The sequence below is a fragment of the Ciconia boyciana genome, chromosome 19 (assembly GCF_034638445.1).
Source record: "Ciconia boyciana chromosome 19, ASM3463844v1, whole genome shotgun sequence".
Lineage (NCBI taxonomy): Eukaryota > Metazoa > Chordata > Aves > Ciconiiformes > Ciconiidae > Ciconia > Ciconia boyciana.
The window spans coordinates 5541440-5561419 of record NC_132952.1 but is presented as its reverse complement, the minus strand read 5'-3'; the positions used below and the strand labels follow the sequence as shown (position 1 = coordinate 5561419).

General features: G+C 46.1%; 1 protein-coding gene across 2 annotated transcripts in view; it reads left to right on the top strand.

Annotated features, from left to right (window-relative positions):
- The window catches only part of NOC2L (NOC2 like nucleolar associated transcriptional repressor), a 60075-nt gene that overhangs the window by 4967 nt on the left and 35128 nt on the right, over window positions 1–19980 (top strand). For both annotated transcript variants that reach the window (XM_072883847.1, XM_072883848.1), the window contains 6 exons: window positions 1219–1297; window positions 3263–3373; window positions 5189–5302; window positions 5974–6162; window positions 8461–8600; window positions 13991–14102. In XM_072883847.1, coding sequence (XP_072739948.1) covers window positions 1219–1297; window positions 3263–3373; window positions 5189–5302; window positions 5974–6162; window positions 8461–8600; window positions 13991–14102 — 745 coding nt within the window. The remainder of the gene's footprint in view (window positions 1–1218; window positions 1298–3262; window positions 3374–5188; window positions 5303–5973; window positions 6163–8460; window positions 8601–13990; window positions 14103–19980) is intronic.

Sequence of the window (19980 nt, the reverse complement as noted above, 5' to 3'; positions counted from 1 at the left end):
TGCAACTAGGCAAAGAATGGTACAATTCATTTTGTTCCAGAATGGCAGCGTTGGTCCAGTACCTCTGTATTGCATTTGCCGATGCAATTTGATTTGACTAGAGAGGAGGAATGACAAATTTTGAAATCTCAGTTGTTGCCTGGGAGCTGGGAATTCTCTGGCTGTTGTGTGGGTTGGTGCTCAAACAGTTTCAGAGTCAGGCTGGGCCCATAATTGAATAGGTATCAGCATGGCTTACCCAGGAGCAACTGGAAAAGGTCCTGGAAACTCAGTAAGTACCAGTCTGAACTCTTGCTGGATGAACCAATAGCATAGCTGGGGACTATGAGCCCAGTTTTGTAAAACAAGCTGTGAAGTCCCCAATATGTCTTGCAAGCTGGAGCAGCCTTATTTAGCCTCTGTGCCTGTTTGCTACTAGACATTCACAGAAGCTTTTTACCTCAGTCCTCTCTGGAGTTTCAGCTGGACACAGTTTTATTACTTGCTTCATAGCCTGAGCTCTTCTGTTGTTCCCGTTGTTGGGTAGAGTGAGAATTTAATGCCTTTCAGAAGCGCTTTCAGTTCCAGGGTGATTTTTGTGGCAGTTATTTTTAATTTCCCTGCCACAGATGGAGGGAGGGGTGAGCTAAACTCTAGATTCCTTGTTGACAGTGGTGCCTAGTCTGAGAAGTAAATTCCAGTTCCTTGTGTAAATATCAGCCTCTTTCCTCCCCAGGCTTGACTTGTACAGACCGTGTCTGAATTTTGGGATGGCCTGGGGGCACTACTTCGAGTACAGTGTCAAAAGTTTAGAATAGACTGAGCAAATGTCTCGCCAGTAGTTTGATCCCCAAAACAGACTTTCTTGCTACAAGCCAGCCGGCTCTGTTCTCAGGCAGTGGCTGCAGAATGCCTGACTAGAAGGTAACATCAGTGTGAGGGATTCAGGTCTCCACCAGGCTTTTTGGCTGTCACAGCTCCCTGTATCACACTTCCAAAGACCTGGGTACTCTGCTGGGAAGCTCTTTGAATTGCATTTTCTAATACTGTTCTTCAGGCAGTTTTTGCAGAGTAGAAGTACTTCTTTTCACCCATGACAAAAACTTCTTGCTTTGCAAGCAGTTGTCTTTACTCACTGGCAATATCAAGGAATTGAACTCACTGTTCTTTGTGCTGCTGAAATCTAATTTATTTGGTGGGGTTTTTTCAAAGCTAAACCCAACTCTTGCTCATTTCCAGAATGGTCCTCCCTTCCACCAGCCCGCTTTGGAGCAAGCTGCGACTGGACATAAAAGCGTACCTCAGCTGTACTATACAAGTAAGAAATTTCAGCATGTTTGTGTTACTGGGGTCAGTCTGTGCATTGCTGGGCTTTTGTTCAGGGTCTTTTGGAATGAGGCAGATGGGCTTTTGCACCTGTAAATGACACTGCTAAAAGGAGAGCCAGACAATCAAGAAGATAATTAACAAAGGTTAATTATCTTCTTTTCAGGTGCTTTTCCTTTTGAAAAGACAGTTACTCCAGTTTGAGGGTGACTTTCTGGTCATCACAATACTGGGAACCTTGGGTATTGGTTTCTATGCCGCCTTCTGTAGTGGGGAGTAAATAAGACTTACAGGCTGAGACTGCAGTGAGCAGAAGCAATCTCCCTGAGTCTCAAAGCTTTGGGCATCAGATTTGTGTGTCCGCCCAGTTCCCTGTCTTGTTTTGGAAGTATTTGGTCTAACTAACAATTTGGACGTCCGAAGGATGGCTGGGTCAAAAAGGTACCCTGTAACAAAGGGCTGGGTTCACATTCTAGCAGTTCTTTCTGTCTTAATTTGTCTGACAAATTAATATTTAGTGGGTTCTAAAGTAGTTTGCAGTGTTGTACTCCTGCATTCAGCATCTTTAATTCAATTTTTGGCACTATGATCTTGCCACTTCTTGTAGTAAATACTAAGAAGATGTTATGTTGACAACCTCTGCTCCTCACATATGATATGTCCAAGTATGATTATGTTCCGTCCCTCTAGGATATCCCATCTATCTGAAATTGCTGATGTCTGGTGTTTCAGAGGCAATTCATGGATTATTTCTGAAGGAAATTCCCTCCCCCAGTTAATTTTTTTGAGATTGCTTCATCATGCATCCCCAAATTTGGAATATTAAAAGCAAAAGAACAACACTGAAATAGTCATTCTTCAGAAGCTGAGGGAAGGGGATATAAGGAAGAAAAAGAAAGTGCTGATGTCTCTTAGCTGTAAGCTGGCAGGATGACTTAGCAGAAAGAGCATTTTGATCAGTAGAGCTTTTTTTTCCTCAAGTGGTGGTGCCTCTCGCCAGCAGCAGAACTAAAGATTGCAGTAGAAAAGGAAAAGCTGGCAATGCAGTCCCATTGAAGTAATCCCTCGTCCTGTACTGAGTGCCCTCAGTCCCAGGCTTCACTACAGTGTTTTTCTGGCATAGTAGTTTCTGGACAATATGTTCTCCTTTCCTTTTGGTGTGTGAGGGACTTTGCAAAGGCGACGTGCTCAGTCCAGAGTCTTTGCAGTGCAAGGAGGAGAATGGGGAGGAAAGTTGAAAGTAGAAAAAATGCCTTTGCTTCCAGCAACTGGGATCGCAGACAAGAGGGGGCACTGCATCAGGCAGAACCTCTCTCAAATTGAAGTGACTGTGAGCTTACTGTTGTCTTCAAATTAGAAACTGCAAACGTCTCTGGGTTTGGCTTCAGGTGAACTGAGCTGAACAACCTGGAAATACCAAGATAATGTTTCTTAAATAGTTTGTCTAACCTTTTCCTTGAGCTAGTTAACCTCTCGATACCCAATAGAATTCCAGCTTCCCATTAAAGAGATCCTAGTGAAATCCAGTAAGTCATCAGATAGCTCAGGTGGTCTGTTTCCAAGCCTTGTGTAGACTGAGGGTGTCTTCATTGTGCTTTGACCATTTGTAGTGAGACGACAGAGGCATTGGTGTCATGCTGTCTGTAAGATGTCTTAAACTGTATATAGACTTAGCTTTTGCAGTATACACAAATGAGGTTTTATGTGATGAGCTCAGGTGCCATTAGCCATCCAAGTCCAGTAGCCTGAGCTCACATTTTCCAGGATGATGTACTTTCAGGGGAGTTATTTAGCTTTTGGGGGTTTGTTCGAGCTTCTTTCTAGGGGAGGCTGCTCTCCCAGTCCTTTGGTAACACAGAAATACTTGGAAACAGCAAAATACAGATGCTTAATGGTAAAGGAAGAGGTGATGAGGACTACACACTAAATGGGATTGTGTTTTGTTTTCCCTCTGTAGCTCCTGTCTTGTTTAACAGAAGCCTCAGTTGGTGTAGCAGTCCTTCAGCATGTCAGTTCCATAGTGCCTTATTATTTGTCCTTTCCAAAGCAGTGCCGTGCACTTCTCAAGGTAAGGTGATGTGCTGTGGTATGTCATTTGGATCTGAGGTACTTTCTTTATCCTTTCAGATGAGCCTCTCATGGTATTTGGGCTGGATCCCATGACAGTCAGTCTCTTGTGCTTCCTTGCTTTTCTTTTGGTCCTGGAAAGGACTCCTGCTTCTCTTACAGGCCCTCTAGGTGCCATGAAGTGCTGTCACGCTGAGACAAGTGGGCATGTGGCTCTGCATACAGCTACTACTCATCCCCATGCAAAATGACATGGAGGTGTTCTGGGGAAGCTGTCTGCTTCCTCATCGCAGATGGAGTAATTGCTGCCTCCAGTGTGTTGAGTCTGTGTGTATGTCTGTGATAGAGTATTTCACTCTCAAGAGCTGGGGGTGGAATATTTTTGCAGAAACTTAGTCACAACTGCTGAGCACTTACGAACAACAAAGGAGGCGTGGAAGAGGGCGACAGGGTGACATTTAAATGAAAAGCTGCAAGATAACATTTAAATGTGGCTGGGAGCCCTTTGATGATAACAATGACTGGTATACAGTGATGGGAGGCTGTTACACCTCATATCTGAAGGTGTAGCAGTCTGCTCACTGCTACAGTTGGGATTTTTGAGTAGGCTTTTTCAGCCCTGCAGCTGCAACCTTTCTTATTTCCTCTAGAGTTCATTAGTGGAGATAAGGTAACTAGTTTTTGGAGGCATCAGCCATGATTGTGGGCCTGCTGTACCAGATCCTTCCTGACAGGGCCAGTAACGTCCGAGTGAATCTATACTCTGAACAGGCAAATGCCGGCAGGCCTGGGAAGAACAAAATCTATTCATTTGCTTCTCAAGAAGCTGAGGGAAGAGACCAATATATGATTGCTTTATGCAATGCAGAGATGGGTAAAACTCAGATTAATGAGTTTACATGGCAATGGTGGGTTGTCTGTTAGCCCAGACCTCTGCACAGACTAACCTACCCCTCTCCAGCTGGTGTAGGTATTTTTATGATGCACTGGGTGCTTGTCGTTGTGTCTGTACCAGAGTGACTAAGGATATGTCTCAGCAGAAGTGCTGCCTTACACAGGTCCTGTCTCTGGCTCCAAACCCTGCTGCTGCTCTATTGTTTGAATTAATACAGTGAATGTCCAGGGAACTGGAATTAAGTCAGAACTACCATGAGGAGATGTATCTCAGGAATTGTAACCTATTTGCTCAGAGGGAAAAAACATTGATAAATTCAGAAATCAAACCCTGGTGTCCCCTCTCCAGAGACAATGCATCTTAATAGTATTCTTTGAGAAACTAGAATTTGGTGTTCATGGCAAGAACTGTAGTGTAATTGCAGTGTAGTTGTATTCTGCAGAATTGACTGTAAGACATAAAAATTACTTTTTTTGTTGGGCTGGAAGATGTATTGGCCAAATGTGTAATCTAGTGTGGTGTTGCTGTCTAGGGGATGGTGAGGAAGCTTTGCAAAGCCTAGGAGATTGAGTCACATGCACAAGCTACATGGTGCCTGTGCTCAGAAGCTCAAATGTGTATTTAGGCACATGAATAAAAGTGCACGTATTTTTCAGAGATGCTAGTTTTGGACAGATTCCTCTATTGATCGTGGAAACATCAACCTTGCCTTTTGTGTGGTCTCACAGGTGGAGTATGAGGATAGAATGGCTGCCAGCGCTGTTGTGACTGATTCTGTGACAATACAGCCTGCCATCTTTGTGTCATCTTCCTCCTCACTTGCTTTTTTTGATGTGAAGGAGGGAAGCTCAAGCCTGTCTGTAACCAGGAAGGGGCTCTTTGTGCCTTCACTTATCTGTATCTTTTTATTGTCTGTTCCAGCAAGTGATTAATTTGTGGAGCACAGGTGAGGAAACAGTGAGAGTACTGGCCTTCCTTGTGCTGAACAAAATCTGCCGCTACAAGAAAGAGGTGTACCTAAGTCCCTTGCTCAAGGTAAGGCTGGTCCTTGCTGTACTCTGCAGCTTTTCTTTCTCACGTTATATGCAAAGATCTTAGAGCATGAGCTACAGTCTATTAGGTAGGGCAGGTGCTGGAGATGATGCTGGCTACCTCCAGAAAATTAAACAGGGAAGAAATTCTATGTTAGGTCATAGTGATATCCTGCTTCCTACTACTGCCCTTCCTGCTGGAGGCACACAGGGTCTTAGCAGGGGAGGCCTCTGGTACTCATCTGTCTACTGGATGAATACTCATCTTCCAAATTCTTGAGGGCTTTCCTCAAGTGCTGACACACCGCTCAGTGCTACTGAGCTGCTCTGATCTTTCAGCTAATAGCTGAAGTTCCCAAGTGTAGTTTGCTTAGGTACCACTGTTAGAGAACTGTGACCAACCATACGCATGTATGGCTTAAAGCCGTCCCACAGTTCTCTCTTCTCGCAGAGAAGCAATGGCAGGGGCATCTCCAGGCGCTGTGCTAAACAGATTCTTTCCCATCTCCACTGAAGAAGGAGCAGGCTGGATTATTATTTTTGCATATTCCTTTGAAGTGACTTATAAAAGGAACACTTTACTCCTGGTTTGGACATAGCTGGGTGGGGAAGGTTAGTGAAAGAGTGGTTTTATTCTGTTTTATGTGGTTATGTCTTGTCCTCTTTCCTGCACAGCAAATGTACATTGCATTTGTGAAGAATTCCAGATTCACCTCTCCCAATGTCCTGCCCATGATCAACTTCATGCAGCGTACACTGACAGAGATGTATGCCCTGGACACGCATACCTCTTACCAGCATGCTTTCATCTATATCCGTCAGCTTGCCATTCACTTGCGCAGCGCAATGACGATAAAGAAGAAGGTAGGTACTCATCAGTGTGGAAGGAGTGTACCCTCCTGTGGGGAATATGCGGAGAGGGGGAAATTCCAGTAGCCACTTCAGGCTTTCAGTAGCGTCTCTAAAGGGTCAGTACTTGTGTCTGACCCGTTTTATAACGTGCCAAGGAATTTTTTGCCAGGGGCTGGGATCTTCAGAGATCACCTCGTAGTTGCCTGCGTTTAGAATTGTAGCAAGGAAAGAGAGGAAAGACAACTGCAGGGTTGAAGTCACTTTTCTCTCCCCAGCTTGCAAGAGTTTGTGATGCACTTCCCATCTTCTGCCTTGGGCGCCCTTTTTCCACTCTGTGAAGCTGCTGTTTGCAGCCTCTGTTGCAAAACCTCAAGGTACGGAAGATTAGGAACCACCCAGGTGTGTGCATCTTTCCAGTGAAGTCCATACTATTTAAAGGACTGAATTGAACAAAGCAGCTCAGACCTTTTGGGAGCAGCCCTGATTTCAGCCACCTCCAGTCTGACCTCAGAAATCTGAGTCAGATTGCTAATCCTGGCTTTATTCATGTTTAGCAAAACAGACCCCTATAGATTAATTGTTCAGCTGCTCCCAAACATTGCAGGATTGGTGACCAGTTAAATCTCCTGGCTGTTCAGACATGGGGATAAATGAGCAGAGATAAATGAAGTCTGGGCTGCATGTGCCCTAATTGGATTGCATTGGCTACACCCTCAGTCCTGGCCCAGACAAGACCTAAATCCACTTGATCTCACAGCTGGGGACGGTTGTAGGAACTTTAAATGACAACAGCACAACCAAAATATACAAATCCAAGTAATAAGCCAATTAATTTAATTTGAGCAGTGGGTGGTTGTGGAAGGTGATTACAAGAGCAGACTGCTTATCTGTTCTGTGCAAGAGAAGCTGAGAACAGAGCTTCTCAGTGACCTGGTGAGAGCTGGGAGAGCTCTACCATCTCCAGCTGCCGCTTAAGTCCCTACTGCAAGGTTTGGTCCAGTGGCTGCAATTGAGGGCTTCTGTCATTGGTTCAGGACTTACACATCTTGGTTCATCCATGCAAAAGAGGAGGTGACCTGGGCCTTGAAAGTCTGTCTGAAACAAATACAAGTTGGAGCTGAGGCACCTTGTTAAGTGCAATCTCATACATTCTTGGTGCAGTTCTGGGCAATACGTGGGCCTGCAGATCTCCTTGGAAAGGGTGTCCTTAAGGGGGACTCCTGCACTCTTCTGGGCTTTTATTTAATCTGGCACTATGGGCTGCTTAAGCACATGGCAGGGAGAAAGCGGGGCTTTCCCAAACTTTCTTGAAAACAGTGTCTCTTGGATTGGTGCAAGACTTGACCCACACCTACCCATATAACTGAGCCAGCCTGAAATGCTGGCTCAGTGTGTCATTGCACGTCAGGCACACTGCTGGCCTGTTGCATTGTTTTTGCTGGTAACCATAAAGACTGGCTGAGAAACAGAGCTGAAAGTTTGTTCTTGGCTCTGCTGTCTGTCATTTTTACTCTGCAGCTGAAAAAAATGAAAGTGTCCTGGGTAGTGTCTTTTCCAAAAGCAGGGAGGAGCGCTGGGTTGATCATTTGCTCCTTGCTTTGACAGTGAACGTTTGTAGGAATGTCTTTAAAATGAGCACTGATACTACCTTTCAGAGTTAGTGGGGCAGTGGTTAGGGGGTTTTGATTAATACAGCTGAGGGAAGGGAAGCCTCAAGTGAGAAGGACAAGCTGCTACATAACAACCAAAGGAGTTTGAGTGCAGAGAGGGGAAATCCAGATGAATTTCTTGCTAGCTTGAATCTGTACTGTAGTTTTACACACCCTTGCCCCCCCTCTCTGGACTGCAGAGGCCAGAAGGCAATTTATAAGGGTGTCAGAGAGGGGCTGCTACTTTCCAGCCTTCCTACCTGTGGGAGACCAAGGGCTGTCCCAGGGACTGTGGGTAAATGGAACAGTTAGCGGCTTCCTAACGCTTGGCCACATCGCACCATCTGCTGTGAGCTGGGTCATTAAATCATCCTTCTCAAATGAGCCATACTTGTGAAGAAAAGCAGTCTGTGTGTTGCTCGTTATTTCCTTCAAGGCACTAACTAGTACCAAATCATAACGTTGCCAATGCAGCATCTGAACTTGCTGGATGGTGGGTCAGCATCAAAGCAACAATTAGGATGTTAGTTATTCCTCTCTAAACAGTACACAATGTCCTCTTGGAGAATGCTGGGTAAAATGAGTCCTGTAGAGAAACCAGGGTGCACTCCTTTCAAATGCCACATTTTTAAGCTTGTGCCTGTTTTTCCCTTTTCTCCAGGAGAACTTCCAGTCTGTTTATAACTGGCAGTATATCCATTGCCTGTATTTCTGGTGTCGGGTTCTCAGCACAATCTACCCCAGTGAGGTCATGGAGCCATTGATCTATCCTTTGACGCAGGTCATCATTGGCTGTATAAAGTAAGTAGGATTTTTTTTCTTCTTTTGGCTATACTTCTTTCACTTGCTTGATGTGGCAGAGCAGTTACTAAGGGGTGTTACTGTTACACGATTTGGATAACCTTGGAATTGTCCGAGAGCTGCTTTTGATTGAAGTATTCCAGCTGAAGATGTGTTCTGAACACCTGTATGTGTTTAGGTGGTGAGAAAGCCTAGGAAAGAATAACCTACACCACAACTGAATTCTCTGTATGAGGAATTTCAGTTCTACCTGATTTGGTGTCCAGTTCAAGTCCTTCTGTGAGCTCCCGTATTGAAGGAGGACCAATCGATCAGTGACCCGGTGTCAAACTGCAGCCATTTCTGGGCTAATCTGAAAAGTAGCTAAGTGGTGCCCAGCAGTAAGAACAAAAAATATTGTGAAATTCCTCTTCCTTTACACTCTAGAATATTTGCAGGGTTTGTGTGGTCTGGGCACATGTCTGAATAATGCAAACAGTTTTTGCTATCATCTAGTGGGGAGCTGGGGAGACCCAAAGCAATGCAGTTAACTTCAGTGCTAAAAAGCACAATCCCTCTATTGCAGGAGAACTGTATCTCCAAGAAGACATTCTAGATAGTGTCCTCTTTTTCTGAAGGAAAGCTTAAAAGAACTGAGTAGTCCCCAAGCATTCATATGAAGAACTAGCCCAAGTGGGGCAGCTTAGCTTTTTAACATCCATCAGAATGCTATGTCATGTGTAGAGCAGTTGCAGCACTAGGTAGTATTTCTGTGTTGCTGAGTCTTTCCAAGAGGTTATAGCTGTGTGGATATTTCCATGGAGAACTGTCCAAGTGCAAGCATGCCGTGTATAGCAGTTTGACTGTCTTGGAGCTGAGCTATTTGGAAAAAAAAAGAGGGAGGAGATGGGGACTTGGTTTTGGAATCTAAGTGTGCTTAGATTTTTTTTTTTTTAATTTTTCTTAAAATATGCACACCAGTAGGAAAGCCTGCTCAGGTATCTTTGGCAGTATAAAAGCTATTGTCATTTGTGGGTTGTTGGGGTGTTTTTGTTTGTTTTGGCGTGTGTTTGGGTTTTTTTTCCTCACTTCCAGAGTATTGGCCAGGTATAGTGGTCTGCATTTAAGCTTGCTGAACTCCACTAGTTCCATTAGCAGAGTTGAACTACGGTGAAATTTCTCCCAGTGGTTATCATGGAATCCCAGTGTTGGTAGTGTGTGCGCAATCGGAGACCACGGGAAGATGAACTCTTAGTACCAGCCAGTAATTGTAGATTGTGCAGTAGTGCTGCAGCAGTAAGGCTCTATTTTGAGGTAGTGCGCGGGGTAGGTGATGGCTCTGCTCCGCAGAAGTTGCAATCTGAATAGCCTGGACAGATTATCCTTCCAATTGTACAAAGCTGCAAGGAAAAATGTACTGACTTGCCTCAGGAGCTAAGAGTGACAAAGTACAGAATCAAGTCCTCATCTCTAGCTCGGTAAATACAATTAGATGCATTTTTTGTGTATATTTGTTAGAATTTGAAGAACTAGGACACATTTATTGTCTTTAGTATGTCTCTGAGAATTTTTCTCTTTTCCCATCAGTTTATATGTTTATATATGAAATTTTTGTGCTTTGAAATGACTGTTGTTAATAAGCATTGAGGGAATTTCTGAATCTCTGGTGATCCCTGAAATCCTGTTAGCTCTGTTAACCAGATTCTCAGCTTTAAAACACCACCCGCCTGGTCTTGAAAAACTCCCAAGTGGTGATGAAGATAAGCAGATTTAAACGATCGTTAGAGTATGCATACATCCCTCTTCCCATCCCCCATGTGCACAGGCTGCTTCCCACTGCTGTTGCAGAGCTTTAGTTGTCCTGTGGACTAATCTAGGCACTTTTCTACCTGTCCAGGCAGATAAATCAGCTATCTGGGGCCAAGGAAAGGTGAATCGGGTGAGTCTCAGCAAGAGCAGAAAATAGAATTTGTTAACGTCTGTGATGAACAGGGCTGCTTGACATGAAGTGCAGTTACTGTCTGACAAGGCTTCAAAGATTCAGGAACCGGACAGATGGATTCTAAGGTGGGGAAAATAGAAATAAATCCCACCCTGGTTTCCTTACTGAGCCAAGCCAGTGTCCAGGATATAAAAAGGGGGTAGTTAGGTTAGCAGATGTGGGAATGATGTGGCTCCACAGGCTTCAGTCTATAGCCAGGATCCCTCGTGGCTCTTTCCTGAGTATAGACAGCCTCTTCTCGGTGTTGGTGGCTGTGCTGTCCAAACTGCGACTAGCGAGAGTCGGCCCCTGTGCCGCATCCCCTGGTGTAGGTACGTCTGTAGCAACTGAGTGTAACGGGAGAACTCGGGTTGTTTCTATTTGAGGTGAGAGGATAAAATAATCTAGCCTGCAGGTCAAGGGGTTTTTTGCTTCCTGTACCACTTTATGGATTTCTGGAAGGCCCATGTAGGGGTATGCATCTGCCTGGGGGCTGCTTGGTATCTGACCGCTGTGAGCGGACTTTCTTGTGGAGATGGCGTGAATGAGCTGGACCCCTCTCTTTGTTTCTCTGGGCTGCTCAGCTTTGAGTGGCGTGTGTGTGATCAGGGGGTGGGGAAGGATGCTGTGTTACATCTGGAATGCCTTCTTTCATTTCTGCTCCTGAGGTGGTGGTGTGCCCTGGGGTTCATCCCGGAGGGTGCTAGTGCTGGGAGGAGACTCCCCTTCCCTGCTGCCTTTTGTACCGGGAGGTGGCGCCTGGCTCCAGCGAAAGGGCAGTGAGTGTCTGTCTGTCTGTCGGACCCTCGGCTCCACATACCACCCTGGCCTCTTACGTGAGGGGAATGGGGAGAAACCATGATCCATCGCAGGCTTTTTGCTCTAGGCAGGGACCAGGGCAGAATTTGAAAAGTGATTAAACAAGATAACTAGTAGAAGAGGGTTGCCTGCTAAAATCAAAGTTAGCTGACTTATTTTCTTGCTCCCTCTTCTTGCTTTCCGGCATGTAAAATGCATTTCAACTATTTTTAATAATGCATGTTTCAGAAGTGGACCCCATGTGTGTCGAAGTTACCTGTGCTCAAGATGTGGTCCAGGGAAGTTGGACTACTGAATAGAGAACTGCTGGAATTGATGGTTTCTGACTTGCGGTGCTGGGAAAGAGCCTTATTGCTGAGTTTGCTCGTGGAATTGCCATGTAATAATGAGTGATGCTGTTCTCACAAACAGCTGAAAGGTTGCAGTTAGTTTGACCAATGGGGCAGTTGGAGATATTGCAGAGATAGAACATGGAGGAGATTATTTCCTTCCCCCTTCCTTTCTCTGCTTTGTGCTTTTCTCTGCCTCCACAATCCATAAGTTTTTCCTTTTGATCTGTGTGCTTGCATTTGTCAGAGTTCATGGGGGTTTTTGTTGTTGTTGTTTAGGTGGGGTTTTTTCTTTTTTCTTTTCCTTTTTTTTTTTCCTCAGAAGGTCCTGTTCTAGTACCCCTTTTCCCCTCATCCCATAAAGTGTTTTTCTGACCATGTCTGCTTGGATTTCTACCTTGCTCCCAGTCTAAGTTATAGAAATGAAGTTCTGCCCTGGCTTATAGTTAAATGAGGATTTTTGGTGCCCATTAAGTTTTGGTTTCTGGCCTCTCAGCAGATACAGGGGAGAAAGTAGGTACAGCGTCCTCCACGGAGAAGCAAGCACAGCCTTGGTGTCCCTGAGCAACTTCCCTTGGTGACCTGTGCTGGTGGGGTGGAGGCTGATGCTGAAAGCAGCTTTCTCTGTCCTCCCTAGCCAGAGGAAGGTTGTGGTCACCCAGGAGTATAACAGAAGGAGCTGTAGCGAGTAAAAATAAGCCTTGAGAAGCCTTTAGGCTGTTCTCTACACCACAGCTTGTGCCCTGGCTGCATGGGAGAAATATAGCAGGCATTCCAAGAGACGGTGATGGTAAGATGTTAGAGAGCACCCTCTGCTGAGATGAAATGTGAGTCAGTTTGAACCCCCCGGCTGTGCCCTGGAGTGACTGGGCAGTTGGATCTTCCTCAGCAGAACTGGGACCCAGCTGTGTTTTGTATTCCCTGTGCATCCAGCCATCGGGAAGTTGAGCAGATTGTTGCATCGCCGCACACTCTAAAATTAATGGTCTTGGTTTACAGTAAATCTATACAGTTAACAGGTTTATTCCTCGATCAATTAATTCCTGAGAATGGCTTTCGTCATCTCCAGTGGTGCCAGATCAGGGGTGCAAAGTAGATTTATTTCTATAATGGATCCAATGATAATTATTTCACTATTTGGAGGGGGGGAGATGCAGGTGATTTATGGTGCCTGGTCAAGCTTTTTTTTTTCCCCTCTCTCCTGGATTGCTCAGCAAGCTCTTTGGGGAGGGGAGGGATTCATTTATCAGACTTGAGCCTGTTGTCTGGGAGCTGCGTTTTTCAAAGAAAAAAAAAAAAATCCTTGTTAATGCTGGAGGCATCCATGTCTCCAAGTACAGGTCATTCGGAGTGAGAGGTTTCTAGAGTGGTACAGTAATGAGGTCTGGTGTCTTTTAGGGATAGCTCTGCATTCTCCCCTCTGCTGCTGGCTTACATGGTGCTGGGGGAGCTGACCCTTCTCAGTCCCAACCTTACAAAGGGAGTCGGCTCTACTTCTTTCTTAATACCTGAGTGCATAATGGTTTGAAGTGTGGGTCAAAGAAAGTCTGCCCTCTTCCCCTTCATGCTGATTACTGGCTGTTCAAATGTACACGTTGCCTCTGAAGGAGATAGGAATAGCTCAGGTGCTCCTCTGGATTGGAGAGAGCTGAACAGATTTGGCTGTGAGAGGTCACTCTCATTCCCACTCTGTCCTTTCTGATATGCTGGCCACTGCTAGTCTGGCTCCTTCTGCCTCAGACATTCCACACTAAGAGGGTCACTGTTCAGGTGACAGTGTGAACACTGTGGGTACACAGAGGATACATAGCCTGAAATGGGAAACAGCTTCCTCCTTATAGTCCTCTGGTATGCTGGGGGAGCCCTGTTCTTCGTCAAACTTGCTGCTTTAGGTGGGCATTTTATTGCTGGTTCCTGCCACTTTTTCTTGCATACCTACCTGTGCTGGGAGCATGAGAGCTGGAAGTGTAGAACATGGCTAAACAGCATCAGTGATAACCTTCATCTGCAAAGCTCTTGTCTTGTAGCACTTTCTCCCAGCAGAAACTGGAAACCCTAGTGCTTTGGTTGCAGGAATTTGTGTGTTAGTGTTATAGCTGTAACATGTGTGAATTTTATTTCCAACTATGGGATAGCTTCAGCAGCTCAAACAGTTCACTGTGCAATACTAAAGCTGTCTTTCTTTTGCAGAGTAGGAAAGGCTCTCGAGTGTCACTGAAGGCTGCAGGTGCGGTTCCTGTATAAACTTGGCCTAATACCCTTTCTTCTTTTTTCCTCTCTAGGCTGGTACCAACAGCTCGTTTCTACCCTCTGCGCATGCACTGCATCCGTGCACTTACACTGTTGTCTGAGAACACCAGGACCTTCATCCCAGTGTTGCCATTTATCCTGGAGGTTAGTTGGTTCCTGCTGACCTAGCAACGGCTGATGCCTACTCCCTAATAAGCACGCTCATTTACTATACCCACCAACAGCTCCCAAGGTTGCCCAGTTTGCTTACTCCTTAAAATCCCTGGCAAACAGCATCAGACAGAATGTATTGTTTGGTTAGCAAACAGGATTAAACTTTTATCTGCCTCTGGGCAGAGGGTATCTGAGATCAGCTGGGTGCAAAAATACATTCCTAGTTGGTTTAACTAATGCAGCTGGAGTAGGCAAAGGATTTGCCAAAGAAGAGATTCAGAGGCTCAGTTGGTTGCAGTAACTCCCCAAGCTGTTGTTACTTGATCCTGTTGATGTGTTCATATCTTAGCAAAAGGAAGAGTTTCTCCTAACTGCAGACAAAGGGAAATGGAAGGAAAAATCCCTTCAAGAATTAAGAATTTATTTAGGAAAAAGATCTCTGTGAATGCAGCCTGGCAAAATGCAATATATTTGGTGAAATACTGGTGCTAAGAGACCATCCAGCTTTCCAACATATCAGACGCCTGACATTTCTCCACATAGGTCTTTCTAGCCTTGCTGCTGTGAGAAGGTAGTACAGAAGTGGTGCAGACAAATTTCACTGAAGAAGCATGAGCGAGGCAGGGTGAGGAATGCAGAAGCCCCAGTAGGTCAGCATGAGGCTGGACACTGAAGAGGAGGAGGGAGGGAGACTTCTATAATAAATGACCCGAGTCAGCCAGGCTCGTTCCTAATCAAGTTCTGTTGAAGCAAAGGATTTTGTGGTTTCGTGTTGTAAACGTCCTTTGCAAACCACATCCTCTGAGCCTGTGGAAGGCAGCGATGTTTATAAATCTCCTCCTGCTCTCCCGCCTCCTCCGCTGCTCCTTGGCCCTGGCCTGTGTGGCTTTGCCATTTGCCTGCTTCCTTCCTCTTGTTCATGCATATTTGAAATTCTGCCAACCAGATTTAGTGATAGAGGCATCTCTACTCTGGGGTAGTAGAGCTTGGGGTGAGGATGGTTTCTCTGCTTTTTACTTTTTAGTGTTCTGAGACATAAAGCCTTTTTCCCCTCGGGGCCTTCCCCCCCTCTTTGCATTCTGGCCCCACACCTCAGCTGTAATATGTGTGTCGGGCCCCAGCCAGACGTTACCACACTGCATGCTGAGCTTCCTCCCAGCTTCCACAAGCCCCTGACCACATCCGATCCTGCTGTGTGTGTTTGCGAGGCACTACTCGGCTTAGCTTGTCCAGGTGTTGGTGACAAGAGAGAGATGGGGGCAGGGTAAATGCGTGCATGTGTGTTGCTTGCACGCTCTTTCACACTACTTCAACAATTATTTTGCTTTACCTTCTATAACCCAAGGTGGCTGGCATGATGGTAAACTCCCCTATCTCCCTCCAGCTGTCAGCCTTTCCCTTCTTCCTGCCTATCTCCTGCAAGGGATCCCTCAAATATTCTGTGGAGTTCTCAAGAGCATTCAGGGCTATTCCCTTTATACTTCCATCTCTTCCCAACTCCCTCCTCCTCTCAGATACCTCAGAGGTATCTGAACACTTACAACCCTTAGTGTGTCTCCACAAGCTGTCTTCAGGCAGGAGATGTATTCCAGCTGTGTGGACGAGGTGATAGGAAGCTTTAGCACACAGAGGGGAAGTGACCTGCCCAAAGTGGCTCTGGTGATGCTGGGAGGAGAATCTGCATTCTGATGCCCAGCCTAGTGCTTTAACTATGAGCCTGTTTCTGCCAGCTCACAAATTCAGCATTGGTCCCATGCCACGCCATGTCATGAAACAAAATCCATTTTTAGTCCATTATCCAAACAGTCATGAGATTGAGGGATCTGATCAGTGTGGTGGTACTAAGCAGGAGTAGACTTGAGGGACCAGACTGGGGTCGGGGGAGCGGAATGAGGCCTTCCCAGCATAAGGTATGCTCCATTTGATAGGAGGAGGAAAGGCTGCTCTGTCTGTCACTGTTGCAACTGAATAGTAACTGAATAGTGCAGTAAAAGAATGTCTGTGAAGTTTGTGACCCTATGTTTTGTGCACTTTTTGGAGAGGGCTTTGCATGGCCTTAGAGTGCAGATTCTGTGAAGCTTCTTGTGTAAGTGACTGTGTAACTCTTTCCCTTCCCCCTCTCCATCAAGGAAACCCAACCCTTGCTACCTCTTGTCTCAGCCCTGTCGCTGCTGTGCTTTCAAGAGATGGCAGATTGAATGTTTGTGCAATTCCCGTAGGCACAGGAATTCCCCAAGGCCCTGCCAATAGCAATGAGAGCTGGCTGCTTGATGCATCTTGACAAGGGCTGATGCTCCCCAGTGTGGGCATCCAGTGCTGTCTCCTCTGACTCTGCTTTCCAGGATGGAGCAAAAGAAGAACCTTGCTAAAATTACATCTTGGATAGGAGGAGGTGGCTTGGGAGAGAGTGTAAAGCAGGCAGGCTTTTATTTTTGTATTGTTACTTCCCTTGAAGGGTCTGTGAGATCCCAGGCTTTTTTTTTTTTCCCCATCACTTCAATTATTGTGTGACAGGCGCTAGTTTCTGCAGCAGGAACATTGGTGGCGCATCTGCTGGAAGGCAGGTGTGGATAAACAAGGTGGGAATCTCCCCACCAGCAGACTTCACATGCCAATTTAAAATTGGCTTCCCCTGTGGAGGGATGGGAGAGTAGGTTAACCCTGACATGCTTAGGAGGGCATGAGTTTTTCACTTTGACACTTAAATGGCTTGAGTCTTGTTTTGGATGTGCAGCTTGCTTCAGAGAAAGTCCCCAGGGGCTTGGAGTGCAACATATATGGGAGTGGGCAGTGGATTGTATCGGAGGAAATCGGCTGATGTGAAGATTGTAGTTGGAGAATTGATAATGCTGGACGCTGTCATACATTTAAACACCGATCTGAAATTAGTTTTCTACAAGATATGGGCTCTTTGCCTCCTTTACACAGAGAGGAAAAACTGGAACTTCAGACAGACTAAGCTGAACCACTGCACCAACTGAAGACGTATCTTTCCTTTTCCTCATTCTCTTCCCTCCACCACTGTATTGCAGCTCTTAAATTCCGGATCACAGCCCTGCAGGTACCAGGGGTTGAGTGAAATCATGCCTGACCAATCTAATAGACTTCTACGATGAGATGATTGGCTCAGTGCATGGGGGGAGAGCAGTGGATGTTGTTTATTTCTCTTTATCAAGGTTTTGGATACCATCTCCCATAACTTCCTCACAGACAAGCTGATGAATTGCAGACTAGATAAGCAGACTGTGAGCTGTATTGACGGCTGGCTGAACTTCCAGGCTCATGCTGTGATCAGTGGCATGAAATCTAGCTAGAGGCTAGCCACTAGTGAAGTACCCTGGGGATCAATACTGGGGCTGATACTGGTTATCATAGTCATTAATGGTTTGAATGGTGGGGCAGAGTGGCACCAATCAGCAAGCTTGCAGATGATATGAAGTTAGGAGGAGTTGTTAGTACACCAGATAAGTGTCCTCCAATTCAGAGGGATCTTGACAGGTTGGAGAAATGGGCAGGCAGAAACCTCATGTAGCTCAACAGAGAGAAATGCAGCGTCCTGCACCTGGGGAAGAGTAACCCCATAAAAACATCTTGGGGGCTGACTGTCTGGAAAGCAGCTTTGCAGAAAAGGACATGGACAACAAGTTGACCAAGAGCCAGTGATGCACCCTTGCAGTAAAGAAGGCCGACGGCATGCTGGGCTGCATTAGGCAGAGCTTTGCCAGAAGTTTGACCGTGGTCTTTCCTGTCTGCTGAGCACTAGTGAGACCACAGCTGGAGTGCTGTGTCTAGTTCAGGGCTCCCCAGGGCAAGAAAGACATGGACATACTGAAGTGAGTCTAGTGAAGAGCCACAGAGATGGAGGGATTGGAGCATCTATCACGTGAGGAGAGGCTGCGAGAGCTGGGACTGTTTAGCCTCAGGAAGAGAAGGCTCAGGGAGGATCTTATTAATGTACATAAAATACCTGAAAGGAGGGTGCATAGAAGATGGAGCCAGACTCTCAAGTGGTGTTCAGTGACAGGGCAGGATGCAATGGGCGCAAACTGAAACACAGAAGGGTCTGTCTGAACATCAGGAAACACTTTTTTTTTTTTAACTGTGAGGGTCACTGAGCACTGGCATTGATTGCCCAGGAAGGTTGTGGAGTCCCCATCCTTGGACATACTCAAAAGCAATCTGGACATGGTCCTGGGTAGCTGGCTCTAGGTGGCCCTGCTTGAGCAGGGCAGGTTGGACAAGATGACTTCCAGAGCTCTCTTCCAATCTCAACCATTCTGTGAATAAAGAGGTTGAAGCCTGATTTTTCTCAATGGCACTTAGTGACAAGATGAGAGGCAATATGCAGAAAATGAAATACAGGAGGTCCCACTTAAGCACTGGAGAGAAAATAAAAAACAACCAACAATTTTATATGGTGAGGCTAGAGCAGGTTGCCTAGATAAATAGTGAGTGTCTGTCCTTGGAGATACTCAAAATCTGACTGGACATGGCCCTGAACAACCTGTTCTAGTTGACCCTGCTAGATGAATTCCAGAGGTCCCTTCCAACCTTAACTGTTTTGTGACTGAGTGCTTCAAGCCAGCTTCTGCAGAAAGTTGGGCAGCTTGTCTGAACTTGACAATAATCAGACTCTGCTGGAACGGCTTACCTAGGGTCTCTCAGCCCTTCCCGCAGTGAAGTGGGAGGGCGACTGACAGACCTGAGGGAAAGCTGCAGGCAGGCCCAGCGAAGCACTGTGTCCCTGCTGTGAGCTGGCCTGGGGCAGCCAGCTTTGGGGTGATCAAAGCAGATGCCAGGATGCTTTTGATAGAGCCTGCGAGAAAGAAATGGGGGGTGGAGGGGGCAATGCAGTGGGAGTGCTGTGGGTGGGGAGTTGGTTCTCTGGTTTGCACTCTGGCGGTGTCAGCTGTCTCTGAGCACCCTTCCGACTAGCTACGTGGAAATCAACTGCAAGCTTGAGATTGCCAAAAATCCTTCTCCTTCCTGCCTGTGTTGCCCTGTCCTTCCCGCTGTCTGCTAGTGGTTATCACTTAAGCCAAATTGTTGGCTTTTGACATTTTCTGGCCCTCTAGTCCCTCATTATCGCCTTTCCACCCTGCCACAGGATTCCTAGACATCAGTCATCCTCTCCTTCAGTCTGGCTGTTAGCTGATCCATTCTGCACAGTCCTGAGATGGGAACCACATTTTCCTCCCTTCCCATGTGTCCTGACCAGCTCCCTAGCACCTCCTGGGAGAGTTTCAAAACCTCTGGTTGCATTTCCCCACTTGCCTAGCAACATGTTAGGATCCCACAGAGCCTGACGCCTTTTGCTTTAATGCATCTGACCTCAGGGATCAATACTACTGTTTTGGCCAAAGAAATAACCGTGCATAACGAGGTTTATAGCATCGATTCCCTAGGCTAGGGCTCTTTGTTTTCACAAGCCACCAAGCTTGTCCCTCCCTTCCAAATAACCTGGATTGACAAATAAAATGTAAAAAATCAATAGTCGTCTTCATGCTTTTCTGGCCTGGGGGCATCCATGTGACCTGAACACCCTCCCTTTCCTCCTCACCCTCTAGCAATCAGTGTGCTGCATCCCCACGTTGCTGGGCTGGTTGGGGTCTGATGATGAATGTGTTGCTGCTGCAAAGAGGGACTACAAATTATTTCCTGCTCAGGAGTGCCATGTAAAAGCATTAGGGACAGGGAGAGGAACTGTAGGTTGCTTTTGAGGTGCTCACAAGTATGGGTGGGCAGGATATTCTCCTCAGCCCCTCTCAATGCTTGTCATCAGATATGCAAATGATCACCAATTGTTGGCTAACTTTTTTTTTTTTTAAATTAGATCCCATTGCTAGTGAGCACCTCCCTTGATTGCCAC